The sequence below is a fragment of the Alosa sapidissima genome, chromosome 3 (assembly GCF_018492685.1).
Source record: "Alosa sapidissima isolate fAloSap1 chromosome 3, fAloSap1.pri, whole genome shotgun sequence".
In the NCBI taxonomy this organism is placed as follows: domain Eukaryota; kingdom Metazoa; phylum Chordata; class Actinopteri; order Clupeiformes; family Clupeidae; genus Alosa; species Alosa sapidissima.
In genome coordinates this window covers 9,410,955-9,430,673 of record NC_055959.1, presented here as the reverse complement: position 1 = coordinate 9,430,673, position 19,719 = coordinate 9,410,955, and the positions used below count along the sequence as shown (strand labels likewise).

At 47.4% G+C, this 19,719-nt stretch overlaps 1 protein-coding gene across 10 annotated transcripts in view; it reads left to right on the top strand.

The window, feature by feature from the left end:
• The window catches only part of smurf1 (SMAD specific E3 ubiquitin protein ligase 1), a 38,334-nt gene that overhangs the window by 10,215 nt on the left and 8,400 nt on the right, over positions 1–19,719 (top strand). For 4 of the 10 annotated variants that reach the window (XR_006030747.1, XM_042086157.1, XM_042086155.1 and 1 more), the window contains exons 2-13: positions 9,250–9,288; positions 10,746–10,875; positions 11,547–11,680; positions 12,854–12,919; positions 13,035–13,110; positions 13,412–13,650; positions 14,860–14,944; positions 16,076–16,222; positions 16,610–16,823; positions 17,978–18,081; positions 18,821–18,935; positions 19,376–19,554. Coding sequence is in view for 9 of the 10 variants with exons in the window: in XM_042086157.1 (XP_041942091.1) it covers positions 9,250–9,288; positions 10,746–10,875; positions 11,547–11,680; positions 12,854–12,919; positions 13,035–13,110; positions 13,412–13,650; positions 14,860–14,944; positions 16,076–16,222; positions 16,610–16,823; positions 17,978–18,081; positions 18,821–18,935; positions 19,376–19,554 (1,528 nt within the window). In the remaining variant the exon portion in view is untranslated. The remainder of the gene's footprint in view (positions 1–9,249; positions 9,289–10,745; positions 10,876–11,546; positions 11,681–12,853; positions 12,920–13,034; positions 13,111–13,411; positions 13,651–14,859; positions 14,945–16,075; positions 16,223–16,609; positions 16,824–17,977; positions 18,082–18,820; positions 18,936–19,375; positions 19,555–19,719) is intronic. The other 6 variants (XM_042086162.1, XM_042086160.1, XM_042086158.1 and 3 more) reach the window with 4 other exon arrangements.

Below are 19,719 nucleotides of genomic sequence, written 5' to 3'. Positions count from 1 at the left end.
CCGAGATGTAGGCAAATCAGGCCTTAGCAGTCTGAGCTAACGGAACGCTGTGTTTATAAGTCGTTGGAAGTCTAGACCCATTATCCTACCACAGTAACCACAGCAATCAGACAGTGAGAGTGCGGAGGGGAAATCTACAGTGCCGTTCCACTGGCACTGTCCGAGGTTTCCTGTCCTGAGTCTGTCCTTTTGTAGCACACTGAGTGTTTGTTGCAGTGCATATTAGTCTTTCAGCTGAGGCTTTTATCCGAAGCAGCTTAAGAATAAGATTGAATGCAGACTTTTTTTTTTTTTTATCAGCTTGCGTTTGCGCTGATATGGGCCCATTTAGTTTGTTTGATCAAGGAAGCCGGGCTGAGGCTGTGCTAATGGATCTGTAGAAGTAGGCTAATGGGCACCGCAAACACTGATACACACACAAGAGACTGGGGATTCCTTTTAAACCCTCATTTTACTGTGTTGTTGAGTTGATTGTGTTCTGCACACTGGTCAATTAACTTGCCTTCAGGAGACACTAAATGTCATGCAATGGCCACCTTATGAGAGGTAAGACAATACAGACCATAAATGTGATTCATAAAAAGGTCAGTCTGCATTTGTTTATTTCCCTTTTTCAGCCTTCCATGTGCCATAGGTGGTGGTCTGGTTATGATGTTACTCAGTTGTCATTTATTAGGCATTTGTGAATGATTGTGTTGTCCTATTGGACCAACCTTAACCCGGTCAGCTTAGAGCAGTCATTGTGTGTGTGTGTGTGTGTGAGAGAGAGAATACATGGAGCCCACTAGGGCCTCCAGACAGCGTCTAAGCCCTCATGCTGTGAGTTCAGCGTCTCCCTCCCAGTCCAGCGGCTCATCTGGATTTGGGTTAGTCCACTCACTGCAGCTGGAGGTTAGTGGGCAGCTGCGGCAGGTCACTCGCTGCAGCTCACATTAGGACACGCATATCGCATTAGAATGCGTTCCTCCTGGCCGCCGCCTGCAAACAACAAGCTCTGTGTGCTGCTGTTGTGGCATTTTCATCCCCATTTCACTTCCTGACACACATAAACACTCAAATGAAAAGTTGAAGAAATGGGCCACACTCGGTTTTGCATCTCATCACTTAAAACCTGTTCACTGCTTGTTGCCCATCTTGTGCAAGATCGGAGTCCTGCAGCAGTTACCAACCTGCTTAGAGAGTACACTAGTTATACATCACGCGTGTGTGTGTGCGCGCGTGCGTGCGTGCGTGCGTGCGTGCGTGCGTGCGTGCGTGCGTGCGTGCGTGCGTGCGTGTGTGTGTGTGCGTGCGTGTGCTGAATTGTGGAGCGGTACAAGTGTTCAGATCTGTCTAGTCTCTCCAGGCCTGTTCCCCAGTGTGTGTGTTTGGGTGTGTGCTTTGTGTTTGGTGAGGGCTGTTCCCCCGCTTCGCCACTCCTCCCACCAGTGAAGAGAGACTTGTATCCCAGCTCTGCACCCCTTCTCAGCTTCTGTTGATGGGCGCACTGGAACCAATTAGCTGTACAGAGAGGACTCCCGATGCTCGGACCGCCCAGATGAATCTCTCCTCTCCGTCTCTCCCCCTTTCACTTTGTGTGTGTGTTTGTGTGAGTGTTTGTGTGTGTGAGTGTGTCGTCTATTCTCTCTTATACACACTTTCTCTCTCTCTCAAGAGAACATGCTGTTAATAATCTCCTGCATCTTGTTTCTTGCATCAGTGATTTGCTGTTGTGCCAGAAGTGTAAAACAGCCACTGCTCCCACCACCCTCCTCACTCACACATGCGCACACACACACACACACACACACACACACACACACACACACACACACACACACACACACACACACACACACACACACTAGAGGTGGAAGGATAAAATCGATTGTGTAGTGTCGCAATATTTTTGGCACAATATTATATTGATACAGTGGTTCTCAGTATTTCTTTATTTAATATTATGATGGCCTACATCTACCATCTACCCTAACATTGCTTCTGAGCCATACTGTATGGCAAAAGTATTCTCTTGCATCACAGTGGAAATTGTCAAGAGTCAAGAACAAAGTCACCACGCCAAGATGGTTGCTGTGTACAAAATGTAATGTATGGGAGAAATAAGTCACCGATTCTTCGAATCGTGAAATGTTAAGAATCATAATGATCCAAATATTCTTGTGAGAAGATCATATCATCGTATCTGTGGCAATATCCAACCCTAATATACACACATACACACATGCACACACACATTGCGTTGGTCTGTCTCCTATCAGCTTTGCCATCACCTCCCTGGTGGTTTCGGGGCTGTTTGCTCAACACCATGATTCATACTCGAGAGAGAGAGACAGAGAGAGAGAGAACCAGCACAGGATGTGTTCCTCAAAAACCACCAGCTGACTAATGCCACACAGCCCTGTGTGTGTGTTCTTTCTAGACACAGTTGCATGCCTCTGCATTCTCTCTCTCTCCCCCCCCCCCCCCCCCCCTGTCTGCCTGCCTTCCTGTTTCCTGTGACAGTCTTTTCTTTATTGCCCTCTATTTCTGTTGTTTTCCTCCTTGTCTTTCTTTCTGTATCTCTTTCTTTTCTTACCTTTCCAGTCTTTCTCTCTCTCTTTCCCTCTCTCTTTCTCTGTCCCCCTCCCCCCTCTCTCTCTCTCTCTCTGTATCTCTCTTTTCTCTTACCTTTCCAGTCTCTCTCTCTCTCTCTCTCTCTCTCTCGGCCTGTGTCTCTCTCCACCTTCCACCCACCCCATCTCTGGCGCTCTATTGTGTTGGTTTTAACGGCTCCCTCTGCAGAGGTGTGGTTCAGGTTTCCCTTCCCCCGGCTCGGCCGCCGCACGATCCCAGCTCCAGTGACTCATAGCTGGGGGAAGTCTGCTGCCCACTCCCCTAACACCCACACCCATGCCGGTGCTTCCTGGTGTGGCGCTGCAGATCTCCTGGCGATGATGTGCCTACTGACCTATTGTGTGTGTGTGTGTGGACGGACATACACATGCCTAAGGAAATGTCACTTCCACTCATGCTCAAGGGGGATGCACTGCTCTCTTTAAGAGCTTCCTGACTGACGGAGCGGGCAGCGTGGTGTGTTTGTGTGTATGTATATCTGGAATATGTTTGTGCACACGCACACGTTCGTGGAGCTCACTGACCTTTTTTTAAAATGGCTTCGTCTGGTTTAATCGTAGAGACCGAGCGAGTGAGAACGAGGTGGAGATGGAGAGAAGGGGGAGGGGAAAGGAAGGTGGAGGAGAAGAGACAGCGTGTGATAGATAGAGAGAGAGAGAGAGCGAGAGGGAGAGAGAGAGAGAGGGAGGGAGAGGGAGAGAGACAGAGAGACAGAGACGGGGAAGGACAACCCCCGGAAAAGCTCATGGATATTTTATACACGCCAGGGGCCTGCAGTCTCGTGTTCCTGTGCTGTATTTGTGTGTCTGTGTGTGTCTGTGTGTGCCACCGTGGAGCTCAAGAGGAGTTTGCGTTGGTGTGTGTGTGTGTTATACTCCTTTTGTCCCCTTCCTGATGTGGTAACGTTAACCTGAGCGCTGCATTAGGGAGTGGTTTCTTGTTACTCATGTGTGGGTGTGCTCCCACACACACACGCACACACACACACGCGCACACACAGTCGTGTTTGAGGGAGTAGTGTGTGAGATGAGCATCAGAAGGGCTTGCCAGCCTTCAGGCTCAGCTTCATTTGGCCCTGTCATTCAGACAGGAACTGCCGGTCTGATAAGGTCGCACAGTGCAGCGTTACACTGACACTGAGATCATCCCCTTTAGCGTCTCGGGCCACTCGCATAATCACATCCTCTCGGGGGAATCTGCGGCCCGCGCTGCACACAGAAAACCACACAAAAGCACACATACATGTGCACGCATGAAAACACACAAACGCATGAAGGCACAATGAAACACCCAAAAAACACACACACACACACACACACACACAATTATGTACATTTGTATGAATGCACATACATCGCACATAGACACTCTTGCACATTTATCTGATACTGTCTGTAATGTTTCGTATGTATTTTATTGTCTTTTTAACTCCTGCCCAGGGACCACAGATGCAAATTAGCTAACTCTGGTATAGAACTAGTTCTGTACATGGTCCCTGTCAACTAAAATAATAAACTAAACTAAACATTTGCACACACACACACACACTAAAACAACTGGTAACACACATTCCTGAAGCAGGTATGAGCAGAGCAGTGGTGTCTGGCACCTAACCTACTGTTCTTCAACACACACATACACACACCTCAGCAGAACCCTGATCTAGGTTTACCGTCTGCGTTTTGCCGCCGCTAGGGAAATAAAATGAGCAAATAAACATTTTTTTCCCCCTCCGTCAGGACTATTTGTAACCTAAAAATAGCTCCAGCAGCACCCACGAGAGCCTGGCTTCCCCCGTACGCATGGGCTTCATACACACAGGAGATGCTCGGTTAGTTGGATCCCCTCCAGAGCCCGAACCCTTGAATGGATTCCGCCTGGCGCCAGCTGTCAGTTATGCTGTCAGTTAGCTGTCAATCACCGATCTCTCCAGCTGTGTCGGGAGTGTTTGGACCCCGCCCAGTCTGAGCACGCCTGCCCGTTACACTCTTGAGACGGGACTTTCGGCGCGTGGGCACGTTTGGGAAACGGGAGGTTTGTTGCGAGACGGGCTGGGGCTGAGTAAGCATCACGCTTGCCTCAGCTCAGTGGTCTGAGGAGAATCCAGAGAGTTGCTTCACACAAAGGCAGCTGCTGTAACCTCAAGGAATGTCTTTCATCAAGCCGATGAAGCATCGACGAGCTAGCAAACAGCATGACGCCACCAGCTGTCCTGTCACCTTTATTACCCGTTTCTGAAACACTGTGCCAAATTATTGCAACTGTTTCACAATTCAACTGGCTATAAAAAGATTTATCATCTGATTTATTGGCTGATTCTTAAAATGAAATGAAGAAGAGGTCATCCCTAGTCACATCTATCTATAGGAAGTAATACGCTAAAGTTTGTCGGCAGCACTTTTGATCCACCTGAAGGTCTTTGGATCTTTGCCTTAGGTGTCGGTGATGTTACCATACCTCATGTTTTGCAAGAAAGTCATTTTGGTCAGTGAGAGAGGAGAAATGTGTTTTCGGTTAATTGCCTAGCCCCTATGTACAAGCACACATGGCGGGGCGGGCACCCATCACATTCAGTTTTTAAAACAGTGTTTTTCTTCACCACCCAGTGCACTCTAATCCCCCCTGCGCTGCTCTGCGGTGTGGTTGAGCGAGCGAGTGTTAAAAGGGTTAACGTGGCAGCGACAGCGGCTGCTGATGAGTGATTTGTGATAACACCATACCAGACTGTTTGGCCTCCGCTCAAAGGGCTTAGCACAGGAGAGCATGGGCCGGCCCCAGCCTCAGAAAACCCTCCAGGCCCCCCGGGCCAGAGTACGCTGCGTCGCGTCACCCCCAAAAACATTTCACACACACACACACACAAAACCTCTGCTTGGATGTCTGGTCTCGCGTGTTTGTTGATTGCCGGCTCCAACAGTGCTGGGATGCACTCACTGACCGACCACCAGGCTGTTTGATTTGTTTTGTTTTTGTGCCATTTCAAAATAGTTATTTCTGTGTCAATTTGGTGGTGTTCACTGCCTTGTGTCACTCACATTCTCTGTCATCGCCGCTTGATGTATGATTGCAGCGGACGGACAGGAAACCCTTTTTTTTTTTTATGAAATAACAACCTTTCAATACCGTGCTGCTCCGTCTGTCCACGAAAGTCAGAGCGCAGGAATGTGCAGCCATCTGCTTGCCAGTACAGGAACTTCTTTTCCACTTCCTCTCTTTCTCTCCCTCCCTCTCTCTCTCTCTCTCTTGAGCCGCCGCGTTTCATGTGCTTGGCTGTTTCTCCATGCCAGGCCCGAGAGCGTTTTATGACCGACTCATTACACCGTCTGAGGCCACAGCCGCCCCACACACAGACGTGAATCACTAAAGTACAATTTGCTCTGTCTTCAGTCTTCCCCGAGATCATTAGGGCTGCTTTTAGAGACTGAAGTCTACTTCTGAGGCCTAACGTGCGCATCGAGCAAGCTCAGAAATCATGGATTTATACAGAAGAAAGAAGTATTCGCTTTACATAGATGAGAGCTGAGTACAACAACCATAACTGATACAGCAAAACGAGGACAGTTTGGATACCCCCCCCCCACACACACACACTTCCGTCTGCTCTGTGGTCTGTTTTCAGAGGACATAGATGCTTTGTATGCCAATTGGGTCAAAATGACCAAACCGTTTAAGCCCTGACCGGCTCTTGACATGTCTGTCTGTCGGGCTGTTTGGCCTGGTCGCTGTGCCTCAGATGATTGGCCCTAAAGTCCTCCTCTAATCCCCGAAACACGCCGAAAATCCCCAACTTTCATTGCAGGGTGCCCGATACAGTAGTCCCCAGAATAAAAACAGCACAAGGCTCATCTTGCCTTCTTGTACCTCTCGTGTCGTTCTCTCCTCACCCCACCCCCCCTAAGCTGCTGCTGCTTCTTATTCTGGCCTGTTGCCATGGCTACAGCTGTGCTGAGCTTCATCACAGGAAGCTAGTGACAGTCCCTTCCCTCGTGCGAGAGGATCGATGTATCAGAGGAGCTTGAGGAGGAGCATACGCCCCTGCTATCCTCTTCTCTCTCTCTCTTTTTCTCTCTCCTCTCTCTCTTCTATCTTTCCTATCGCTCTCTTCTCTCCTCTCTCTTCTCACAGCTGTGGTGTCCAGCGGTGCGGGCGTCCGTCACGTGAGGGCACCTTTGATCAGCGCCTCACTTGGCATGCAGCAGCTTGGCCCTGCAGTGGAAAGGCAGTTGGTTGCCTCAGCAACGCTTATTGAGCTTTGATGGACTGCTCGTGTCTAGGGGGAGAAATTCAGTGCAGGAGTCGTTGCCCCCTCATTTGTTCTCTCTCTCTCTGTCTTTCTCTCGTTTTTCTTTTATTTTTTTTTTATTTTTTTTTGGTTGGTATCTTTCTCCTTTGCTACCTTTTCTTTTTTGTGTCCTTCTGGAATACTCTGAGTTTCTTTTGTGATTTTTAAAAAAAAAAATTTTTTATTCTTTCTCGTTCTGTCTTTAGCTCTGTGTCTCTCCTCCCCCCTCCTCTGCTTTGCACTCCACACCTCTTCTTGCATTTGCACTTCATTTCTCTTTTCCTCTCTCTCTCTCTCTCTCTCTCTCTCTCTCTGTCCCCTCTGCCCTGCTCTCCATCTCTGTCCTGTCTGTTGGGGCTGGCAGACACCCACGCATGCCTGGACCGTTCTGCCTTAATGAGCTGTTCCCTTTTTCGTTGTGCCTCTGCTCCTGTACAGGCGCAGCACACACACACACACACACACACACACACACACACACACACACACACACACACACACACACACGGAGACCGGGGAGTGCCTGGTGTCAGATTCGCCGCATCCGTCACACCACCTGAACGTCACGCACTGCGACTGCGTTACTCAAAAAAAATCCTTCCTCTCACTCAGCGTAGTGCAATCACCCTGAAAGGAGAACGCCTCGGTTTAAATAGTAGAAGACCAGGTGACGTGTAGAGAGTATCATGAAGCTTCTCTCTGCATACAGCATTTACTCACTCACCATTTCTCTCATGTTTAGGCGGTGTTTTCATAGTTTTTTTTAGCTGACCGTTTTATAAACATTTTCCTAATTGAGGAGCCTAATTATCTGTGAAATGTTCTAGCCCAGCCTTGCTCTAGTGAAGCAATGCCTTTTTAAGCATTAATCATCTCATTTCCTTCTACATTCTGCCGATGTAAGCTACCATTTAGAATAACTCACCCCTTGGGGTGATCTAAAGGAGAGGCAGCTGAAGAGGCGGGCAGCGATGCTGTTTCTCCAACACCTCCATATGTAAATAGTGAGAACCATTGAGATGATAAAGATATCAGTGGTAGTACTCTAGGACTCCACACAATAGCACACACTCGCACCACTTCATTCACTGCAGGCTGTTCCTTTTGAGGCATCATTGTATCACAGATCTTGACATCGCACCTCTCTTTAATCAGAGTGATATTTCACCACTCCTTTCAGTAGGATCACATACACTATAGGTCTATCAGCCCTCTCACCTCTGTGATAATGGAAGAATTCTCACTATTTTCGGATTATATTGATCAGACAAAGACCGCTCTGTGGCAGGTCTGTAAAGGGCCTTGGGGAAGCGTTCCTCTCTGTCTGCACTAGGAGGGAGGAGTGGGTGGCGTGTAGGTTGTGTGTGTGTGTGTGTGTGTGTGTGTGTGTGTGTGTGTGTGTGTGTGTGTGTGTGTGTGCATAGCTGTGTTATCCTGTTTTATTGCAGTAGTAGCAAATTGCTGCCAATTTGCCTTTTCCGCCTCCCGAGGTCATGGAATGCCACAACTACAAGCTCATGGTGGCATTCATGTATTAGTCAAATCATCCCTGGCGAAGTCCACTGCGAAGACCTCTTCGGCCCCTGCTGTTCAACTCTCTCCCACACGGTTCAGGAATTCAGGAGGTCTGACCTGCTCTCCTCACTCACTCACCCAGGCATGGCACTGCCGCGCATCAATCACGTCACAGCCTCCACGACTCAATGCCAGATTGTTCTTTGTGTCCTTCTGACACACACACACACACACACACACACACACACACACACACACAGTCAACAACAAACCCCCCCACCCATCTCCCTCATCTGGTCCGGCTAAGTGCAACAGCAAACACAAAGACTTTTATGTTCTTTTATTCGTTTGCACGCGCGGAGGAGAGGGAGAGTGAGAGAGAGAGAGAAATCCAGAGAGGAGCTGCTGTGTTATGAGGAAGTATTCGCTGTCCGACTGATTTATTCTGATGGGGCAACTCGGGGACAGCGTGTATACACCTAATGTCCCCAATGGGCCGGGCTGTAGATCAAGGAGCCGATCCTGTCAGTGATTGTGATTGGAGCCAAGCTCAGATTTGGCAGCGCCAGGCCTGTGGCTCTGTCTCTCTGACTAACTCTCTGCTCCCTCCGACTGCAGAGCGCTGGGACGATAATGTCGGAATGGTAGCTGTACCTATAATCAGATTCTGCTCATGCCTTATCTTGCCTTGGATTGATACATCGGGATTGAAATATTGGCGAGGTGTTTGTGATGTGATGCTCAATTGGCCAAGCCTGTGCGGAATGGAATGACCTGATTGTGTTATGATTTGATTTTGTGTCAGCCACTGATCAATGTTTCTGTCTTCTCTTTTGCAGTGTTATGTGCCAAGAATCTAGCAAAGAAAGACTTCTTCCGTGAGTACATTTTCTCTCCATATCCCCCCCCCTGATGATAATAAACTGAATAATTTATTACCTTAGTGTATTAAAGATGTGTATTTGAGTTAATCTGACAGTGTCTCAACAAGTTTGTGTGCATAAGCCTCTTAAATTGATTTTGTCAGAGGAGTCCAGCCTGAGGTAGCAACACAATTGAAACATTGAAAAAAAATCTTTCTTTCTTTCTTTCCAAAATGGAAACCCAGTGCAGCGACTCTCATTCCTCTGCATCAAATGTATTAGCCCAGTGAAATTCAGAGTAACGAGCACATTTCTCTCTCTCGTCCTCCCTATTAGCCTCCCACTCAAGGCTGTCTTTTTAAATCCCCCCCCCCCTTACACAGGGAGTGAGTATCACTCATTGAGAAGCCTCCGATGCTATTGAGCTTCCACCCACAGGCTGTTTATTAATAAGCATACTCTGAGGTGATAAGGTTGGCACCGTACCCCCCCCCCCTTTCATTAACACACACACACACACAGCTTAGTAGCAGACTGTCCAGGCTACCCACAGCGGGTGCTTGCGCCCCCCCCCCCCCATCCCCGCCACAAACACTTTCTTCCAACGCATGACCCACATATGCAGATTACCCTCGATATGCGACTACATCTGCGGCCTACATCCACAAATGCCCCTTTAGATCCGGGGCAGTGCAGTGGGCATCCACATGACGCGCTCACAGGTCGTGCACTGGAGAACATGTGAGTCGGGCGATGAGGAGAGGCGTGAGGTTTAGTGAGCCGTGCGCCAAGACTTCAGGGAGCTGCCAGGGGTTGTGTGGACCGGCCAGGAGCAGTGATTTTCCAATGAGACAGACTGAAAATGATGAAGACATGATGCCAGCTTTTTCTGCTTCAGCCCCCCCCCCCCCCCCCATCTCTTTTTTTTTTCTCTTACACACACATACACCTTATTCACTCACTCACACTTTGAGACACACACACACACACACACACACTTGCTTTTGCTCGCTCACTTTCTCTATCTCTGTCGCTCTCTCTCTCTCTCTCTCTCTCTCTCTCTCTTATACCCTCACTTTTATTCTCTCCTTCTCACTCTTTTTAGTCTCCCTCAGTTTCCCGTGGGCACTCACTATTGATGGCGGTTGAGATTCCTTCTGATAGACCATTACAGGGTACGGGAGCTTCTCACTGTAGACTTCGTCCCATCCTTGAAACTTCCAACTTTAGAAACAAATCTTACATACAACCGCGCTGAGATCGAATCACTTTTCAGAAACTTTTTTTAGACAAGAAGGGGAGTTGGTGGTGGGCAAGGCTGGCGAGTTTTGATGTCACTTTGGCAAGGGTTGTAACATTGAACCCTCTGTCCTGTGCACAGGATAAAAATAAAAAAAATAAAAAGAGTTGACGTGACATTGTATCTTTTCATCCTCTGTTGTTTTTTCTTGTCTTTCTGCGACACAATTCAGGCTCATGTGTTTCTGTCACAGGGTTACCTGACCCTTTCGCCAAAGTCGTTGTCGATGGCTCAGGTCAATGCCACTCCACAGACACAGTCAAGAGCACACTGGACCCCAAGTGGAACCAGCATTATGACCTGTGAGTCCAAAACCACCACCACTGTGACACTACAGTACACATGCATCCATATACCCATCCAAGCACATGCCCATGTGTGTCAGTCAGACCCAAACAATGAGCACTGATTCTACATACAGTATGCACACACGTTATCCCTACCAATATACACAGGTGTGTGTCAGAGATGAAAAGGTTCACATTATGGTTCCTAAAGCAACGCAAGCTTACGTCATTCCACACTAACTACGCAGAGGTAATGATGTAGCACACAGTCTTCATAAAACTAGACTTATCTCTATTTCACCTGTTTATTTGGCCAAGTCAAGAACAAACATGCCAATGTTTCGGCCACCTGGTCTACATCAGAGGATGCTGATCTGCTCTGGGTAGTTAGTGTGGAATCTATGCAATTTTGGTTTAGCACCACACTCCAAGACTGACATCCTTCAACAACAACTTGTTTTATATCCCACCAACACTTTTGGCACACTAAATTCACTCACATATCAAATGTTGCTGAATTTCTCTTGTCATGCTAATTGCCTGAGTACAGTAGTTGTTTGCTAATAGCTGAAACTAATTTGGTTAAACGGGTGGCTGACACAGAATGATTACAGCAATAATGTCACGTATCATCATTCCCTTAATTATGTTTTTACAAACTCTTATTGCACCTCCTGTTCTGTTAGGTACATTGGGAAGACGGACTCGATCACCATCAGTGTGTGGAACCACAAGAAGATCCACAAGAAACAGGGCGCCGGCTTCCTGGGCTGTGTGAGGCTGCTGTCCAACGCTATCAGCAGACTCAAAGACACTGGCTGTGAGTCTGCATTACTGCCAAACTGAGTCACAGTATTAGCTCTAAAAGTATCAGTTGCTAGGTATCAATGTTGCATCATTTCATTGTTAATGTTTTTAAAAGCAAAGATGCCGTCAGCTTCACCTTACTAAATAAACATTTGAATTTAGTTTTTTGGAAGCTGTTATCCATCAAAACCAGAATCCCAAACATTTGAAAGACCCCTGATATGTTAACTGACAACAGGCAACAGTGGTGCATTTAGCCAGTGGTAGTCTCATGCTGGGTTCCAGACAAACTCAATTTTTCGACTTCCTAGTGGACAGAAAATACAATGGCACACATCCATCTAAAGTATTTAAAGTTAGAGGTGGGAAATTTCATGTTTGAAATATCCAACTTCTGAATTGTCTGGAATACAACGTCAGTCCTGCCCCTGGAACCCTGTGACCAGCATATATTTGGCCTACCCCTGCCTGCTCCAAGCACACCTGAGGGCTTTACTACAAAGCAAGGTCACTCACTGGCTTACCAAGCTTATTGCAGGAGTATTTATTCAGGAATATCTCAAAACAGTGTGTCACTTTTGAAACAATAGATGCTCAATGCAGTGTTTGTTCAGAGATCGGTGGTTACTCCCAAAGTTACCTGGATAAGCCATTAACCTCGCTTTGTAGGACACCCATCTGATTAACGTCAGTGTGATAAAGATTTTGACTAACTAAATCAAGTGTGGCTAATCACGATTTAATGAGTTCAGACAGAACAATGGAAAACATTAAAACACTGATTTTAAGGTTTCCTATTCGCAGGCCCAGCTTTTACACTAAGTAATGTATGATTCATCAAAATGTCTATAGAATACCCTACTACTCCTAATTTCCATGGCCGTGACATTGTTAGACCCATAGTATGACAGCTGAGCCCTCTTAGTGCATATTGAGCTCATTGAACACACTAAACATGACTGTGTTCGATTTCCTCTATTCTAGAAATTTCACCCACATTTGTTTTTGTTTGGATAATGCGCCCAGAGCCCGTGTGCCCGTTAGACGTTATTGATTGACCTCCCACAAGCACAAACCGCAGCCATCTATCTGGTTGGCTCTCAGTGGCGAGACTTTTTTGACCTCGGCTCCACGGTCACTTTCTTCTGGTCTGAACACACTCTCCCTCTGCTCCCATAACCCACAGACCAGCGTTTGGACCTATGCAAACTCAACCCCTCAGACAGCGATGCAGTGCGTGGACAAATAGTTGGTAAGTGTCGCCTTCCTGCAAAACAAGACGCCATATCCATCATGCAGTGCAGTGAAGCTGAACGCTCGGTTTCTCTGCAGCACTTTTTAACACAACGGGATATTTTGCATTACAGTGAGCTTGCAGACCAGAGACCGGATTGGCAGTGGGGGGCCAGTGGTGGACTGCAGAGGACTGTTAGAAAATGAAGGGTGAGTCCTCAGAAACGTTAACTAAGCTCTCTGTGCATGTGCTGCCACCTAATGGCAGCCTCTTGATCTACCACTGGTAAGAATGAATGCAAGCAGTGTTATATCATTGTAATCCTTACCGTCACTTAATCTGTGCATGAGCAGTTTATCTTGTTAGAAATTAAGCAGTGCACAGGGATGTCTGCTTTACAAAATGGGGAGGGGGGGGGGGGGTATCAAGTTCCGAATTTTAGTTGTGTGTTGACTGTGAGGATGACTGTAGGTTTGATGGTAGGGGGCGTTTCAATGTGTCCCTCTGCAGCACGGTGTTCGAGGACTCGGGCCCAGGGAGGCCGGGCAGCTGCTTCATGGAGGAGCCGCTGCCCTACACGGACCCCACCGGGGCAGCCGGCGGGGGCAACTGCCGCGCCCTGGAGTCGCCCAACCAGGAGCAGCGGCTCCAAGCACAACGCGCCCGCAACCAGGACTCCCGGGGCCACGCGCACACTCCCCAGAACCGGCCGCACGGCCACCAGACGCCCGAACTGCCTGAGGGTTACGGTGAGTTGGGTTTCTTCTCACGACAGTGAACCCTCACTCAACATCTCCTTGCCTCATGTCCATGACCGCATCTAAGGCGGGGGGGGGGGGGGGGGGAATCACATCAGCCAGCGGCAAACGTAACGCAACGCTCAGACCATAATAAGTTGTGTCTCGTTCCTAAGCAACACAAACGGTTTGTCAATTGAATACGCTCGCGTTGCGCTTTGAAAGTTGAACCAAGTTCAACGTTTAGCTTGCCCAACGCTAGCGTTACGCGAGCGTTGCTACTGTTCCGCTGCCGAACCATAGAGAACAATAGGAAACCTGCCGCTTGCCGCTGGCTAATGCAATCTCCCCCCCCCTAAGACAGACACGGGCATCTACATACAGATGCTGTCACTGAACCACAACCTACAGTGTGTGGCCCACAGTATATTCCTGCTGTGCTCTTACTGCTCAACAAATGCACACAACATTGTTCCTCCTTTTCATCAAACCTTTTCTTCAGCTGGCCACTTAATCCCAGCATACACATGAACACACACACACACACACACACACACACACGCACGCGTACACACACGCACACGTACACACACACACACGTACACACACACACAGGCAAGACACTTGCACACCGTCTTTAAACCATTGTCTGTAAATATTCAAACTGCATCTCTATCAATTCTTTAGCACACAGCTCCTCTCTGTAGAACTACGCTCTGTCGCACATAGTCAAACTGAGCTGTTTTAACACTTACTAAAGTGAGGCGGGAATGAAGGGAACTCTCCCTAGTGGCCGCTTGCTGTCTTATTTGAGCCAGCATGACGGTGGCTGCCCACTCTGTAGGAGGTGGACAGGCTTCGTTTTACTCGTTCAGTGGCCCACAGATACCCCATACAGATCCAACAGCACTGAAGCGCCTCGCTCTAGAGAAACACTCACTGGACCATGCCTACACACACACACACACACACACACACACACACACACACACACACACACACACACACTCTCTCTCCAGACACTGCAGGGATCACTCATCATTAATCGTCTGAAAAGTTAGGAGAGCCGCGAAATGAGAGGAGTTGGTGTTGCTCGAGCAGTGGAGTTACCATCTGAGTACTGATGGTTCTGCATCTGAGTACTGATGGTTCTGCATCTGAGTACTGATCGTTCTGCATCTGAGTACTGATGGTTCTGCTTTCCTGCCTTTGTGCCTACAGAGCAGAGGACCACAGTGCAGGGCCAGGTCTACTTCCTGCACACACAGACCGGCGTGAGCACCTGGCATGACCCCAGGATACCACGGTAGGACCAGTCTAAAATGGGGCTACGCCGAGCACGCAACCGAAGCGTTCCATTCGCGTAGCATATGCTGCAGCTATTTGCTTCCACTATTATCAATGGAACTGGCTAGACCAGACGTGACCGTGCTTAATTATAACCAGACCAGACTAATTAGACCATTCTTCTAAAACTATTTTTACGCTCCGCAAGCAGAACGCTTCAGTTGAGTGCCTAGTCTAGTTTATCCTAAACAGTCTTTTTTTTTTTTTTTGTCTCCAAACCAAATGAATGAAATTCCTTAGCTTTTTTTTGTTTGTTTGTTTACTTTAGTTGAGTGAGCTATACTTACTGTGATTGTGTTTTAACAAACCGACAAGATTGTAATTGTGTGTTAACAAACGTCTGACCAACTAACTTTGTCATAATCAACAACCACCCCTTAACTCTGATCTTCCCAGTTGTGTTCAGTTCAGTTTTGTTCAGAGTCGTCAGAACAGTGTCACATGATCGCGAGTCATGTCAGACTGGTGTGAGAACATCAGTTCAGTTCTGCTTTTCGCTTTCAATTAAAAGGAAGTGTGAGCTTCCTCTACGCTTTGTCTCATCCTTACTTGATGCAGAGTTTGAGAAACTCTTCTGATCTAAATGGTGCCAGTAATACCAGTGTCACTGTGTTGAAGGGAAGTGTCTGATCCATTACTACAACAAAATGTAGATGTGAAAGAATTGGCAATGCCGGTATGCAGTGTGGACCAGATGATATACCTAAGTTTGTTTAGCTTTCTAAATAGGATTTTTGATTATTGTTATTATTATTTTTAGATCATATTGTCCAGCCATAATCTTTGCAGTGTAGTTTTAGAATTATTTTTACAGCCAAGGTGTGTATTTAGCAGCGTGAGGGGTTGTGTTGAGTTGTGAGTGTGTGTGTGACTGTCCATCTGTGCCTGCGTCTGTGTGTGTGTGTGTGTGTGTGTGTGTGTGTGTGTTTATGCATGTGTGTGTATATGTGTTTCAAGTGTGTGAATGTGTGTATGCATCTGTGTGCATTTGTGTTTCAAGAGTGTGTGAATGTGTGTGCATAAGTGTGTTTCAAGTGTGTGTGTGCGCGTTCAGCGTAGTGAGCCGTGCCGCTGTGGTTGCCCCCCTCAGGGACCTGAACAGTGTGAGTTGTGAGGACCTGGGCCCCCTGCCCCCGGGCTGGGAGGTCAGGAGCACGGTGTCAGGAAGGATTTATTTTGTGGACCACAATAACCGAACGACACAGTTCACCGACCCCCGGTTACATCACATCATGAGGTAAAGGCCAAGCGGCCACGCGACCCACTCTTTCCTGAACTGGATTCAGCACTGTTGACGAGTGAAGTCACTTACCTTGCACCCGTTTCCCTTTGACAACTTAACCTAATCACTCCTGAATAATCTAATTCACTGTGTGTTATGATCAATATTATTTAAAGCAATTTTATTTCTGAAAATTAAAATTTAATCAATTCGTCTTAAAAATCTTAATAATTGATTGATAATTGGTAGATGACTAGTGATTGGATGTAACATTAGAAGTTTGTTTTATTGATGCACAGTTTAATGAGTGCATGCATTATTTGTCTAAGTTGCCTCGTGTGTGTGTGTGTGTGTGTGTGTGTGTGTGTGTGTGTGTGTGTGTGTTTGTGGGATGTGCCCTAGCAGCCAGCAGTCTCAGGTGAAGGAGTCGACGCAGGCGCTGCCGGTGCAGATGGAGGTGCCGGTGGAGGAGGGTGGCGAGGGCGGGGGCGAGCTGCCGGCGCGCTACGAGAGGGACCTGGTGCAGAAGCTCAAGCTGCTGCGCCACGAGCTCTCCCTGCAGCAGCCGCAGGCCGGACACTGCCGCATCGAGGTGTCCCGCGAGGAGATCTTCGAGGTAACCGTCCTCCCTCACAGCCTCACGCCTTGCCTCACTCACACGCCGGGATTCTGTCCAAGTTTTTTCTTTTTTTTTAGTATAGTAAAGTATACATTATATATAAATTATAGTATTTAGTATAGTTTTTTGGGGACCTGGGTTCGAGTCTGACCGGTGTTCATTTCCCGATCCTACCCCATCTCTCTTTCCCACTCACTTTCTGTCACTCCTCACAGTCCTATCTGAATTCAGGCAAAAAGACCCAAGAATATATTTAGAGTTGATTGGATTTGCTGGAGGGGTTAGATTAACTCATTGCCATAGGGTATAGTGTTGATTTATACTAGGTTGATGGGGAACGTGTGTGTTCGTGTTAGTGTTTTCGCATTTAATCCTGCAGCTGTTCACAACTCCTGCCTTGATTAGTTCTTTGATGACTTGAAGTGTTCCTTCTTAATTTGCTTAACACGGCTGATGGAAGTGCATCTTGTTTAGCTGAAGTTTTAATGAATGCGCATAAAATGTACAAATTAGTTTGATGGAAACCCAGCCACTGAGAGAGATGATTGAGATTAAGTCCGTGTTGACTCCTGTAGGCTTCACAGCAAGCTAGAGGCCCATGTGCTGAGCTTACAGCGCAGGTCGTGTCTGACTTATGGCTTGTGTGTGTTGCTTATCCAAACTCCTGAAAGAATCCCATTGACTGTGTTTACATGCACTGCAGTATGATGATTATGAGGCTTATTCCGATTTTGATCATATTCAACATATGGTGCTAACATGAACACACAGTAACCTGGTCATTAACATCCCTGTATACAAGATAAATACTAGCATCCTGGTAACTTATTAGTGTTTTATTACAGTATTCTTCACAAAGATTCTAGAGAGTGTGCTGCTCTATTATCTTTGGCTCTAATCAGTAATCTATCCTGCACGTAGCACTCTGAAACTAGAAACCAGGATAAGGTGTATACATGTTACAATATCCCGGTTACAGTACAGTACAGCTACAGCACTCCAGCTAGAATAATCAGAATTCTCAAAACCGGTATAAGAGTTTGTCCCGGGTTCTAAAATCAGGATGTGATGTTTTTAAATGCGCAAACACAAAATCAGACCCCTTAAAAAACCCGATAATAACCAGGATGCTCGCTGCTTCCTGTCCACAGGAGTCCTACAGACAGATCATGAAGATGAGGCCAAAAGACCTGAAGAAACGACTGATGGTGAAGTTCCGCGGGGAGGAAGGCCTGGACTACGGGGGAGTGGCCAGGTAAGGGCCAAAAGGAGTCTGTAATATACAGATGAATTGTTAGCAGATTCACATGGGCAAAATGTTCATGAGTTATTCATCACAGTGCTTATGGTTAGTACAGAGAGATCATTATTGTGCGTTCATGCAGCTGGAAAGTGGGAAGGTTCCCACTTTGGAACTCCACACTTCCGAACTGAGAGTTTACTTGACAACAACAAACGGGCGATGTTGCTAATGTTCATAGGCTAGCTTGCCAGAAGGCTAACATCACATAGTTACTTAAAAATACTCTGGGAAGTATTGTTCAATATCACAATCAAGTACAATCAAGTACATTTTTTATCTTTAACTATGTTGAGTGACGTCAACATTCTCCTAGCAGCTCTCACAAAGCCCCTACTTCAAACTGGGAAGTTCCCAGTTCAGGTGTGACGTACCCCCCCCCAGCCCCCCCAACCCCCATATAAAATTCTCCCACTTCCCAGTTGCTCATGAACACACCATTATTATTCTCTATAAGTCGCTCAGCATGGTGAGGGGGAATGGCAGGGATTGTTTGTTTCTGAATCCACTTGTGAGCAGGCTAAGAGTGGCTAATCTGATGAGGCCACTGGTGCCTGGGTCAACATTGTTTTTGCTCAGTCACCTCTGGCCCCCAATATTAAGCATTTCGCCATAACTTGAGGTCTTGCCTCTCACTCACACATGTCTCTCTGTTCTTTCCCTCCCCACCCCATATCTCTGTATTTCCTCCCAGGGAATGGCTGTATCTCCTTTGCCACGAAATGTTAAATCCGTACTACGGGCTGTTTCAGTATTCGACAGACAACATCTACACCCTGCAGATCAATCCCGACTCGTCCATCAACCCTGTGAGTGCAGCTGGTGTAAATTGTTCGGCTCAGCAGATCACCCCCATCTGGCACTAATGCCCCCTGGCTGAAGTGGGAGGGTGGGGGCGGCTTAGAGATGGAGCGCCTGTCTCCTCATTTGCACCCCAGAGGCGCTGCGCCGAGACCTCCCCTTGCCACTTGTCCTCTCGTTATGCTGCTCTCTTGCTCGCTCGCTCTGTCTCTTTCTTTTCTTCTTTTTCTCTGATGTTCTCTCTCTCTCTCTCTCTCTCTCTCTCTCTCTCTCTCTCTCTCTCTCTCTCTCTCTCACTTTTCTCACCTCTCCTTTGACTGGCTTTCTTGCATGTCGTTTTTTCACCCGTTTTTTGATCTCCAGCACTCTAGCACTCTCTCCCTTTCTGTCGTTCATCCTCCATCTTTTTCTCATCCTCTCTTTTTTTCCCCTCCTCCTCCTCACCCAGGACCACTTGTCTTACTTCCATTTTGTGGGGCGGATCATGGGCTTGGCCGTGTTCCACGGTCACTACATCAACGGCGGCTTCACACTGCCCTTCTATAAGCAGCTGCTAGGGAAGCCCATTCAGCTGAGTGACCTGGAGACGGTAGACCCCGAGCTGCACAAAAGCCTCGTCTGGATCCTGTGAGTGACATGAAACTGCCCACCTGCCAGCGCCCTCTGGCTGATGCGTACACACACACACACACACACACACATATATATAAATCTGTTCAACCATTATTCTAATTCTGAATTCTGATTCTAATTCTGATTCTGAATCACTAATTCAGCCATTAATGCACCTTG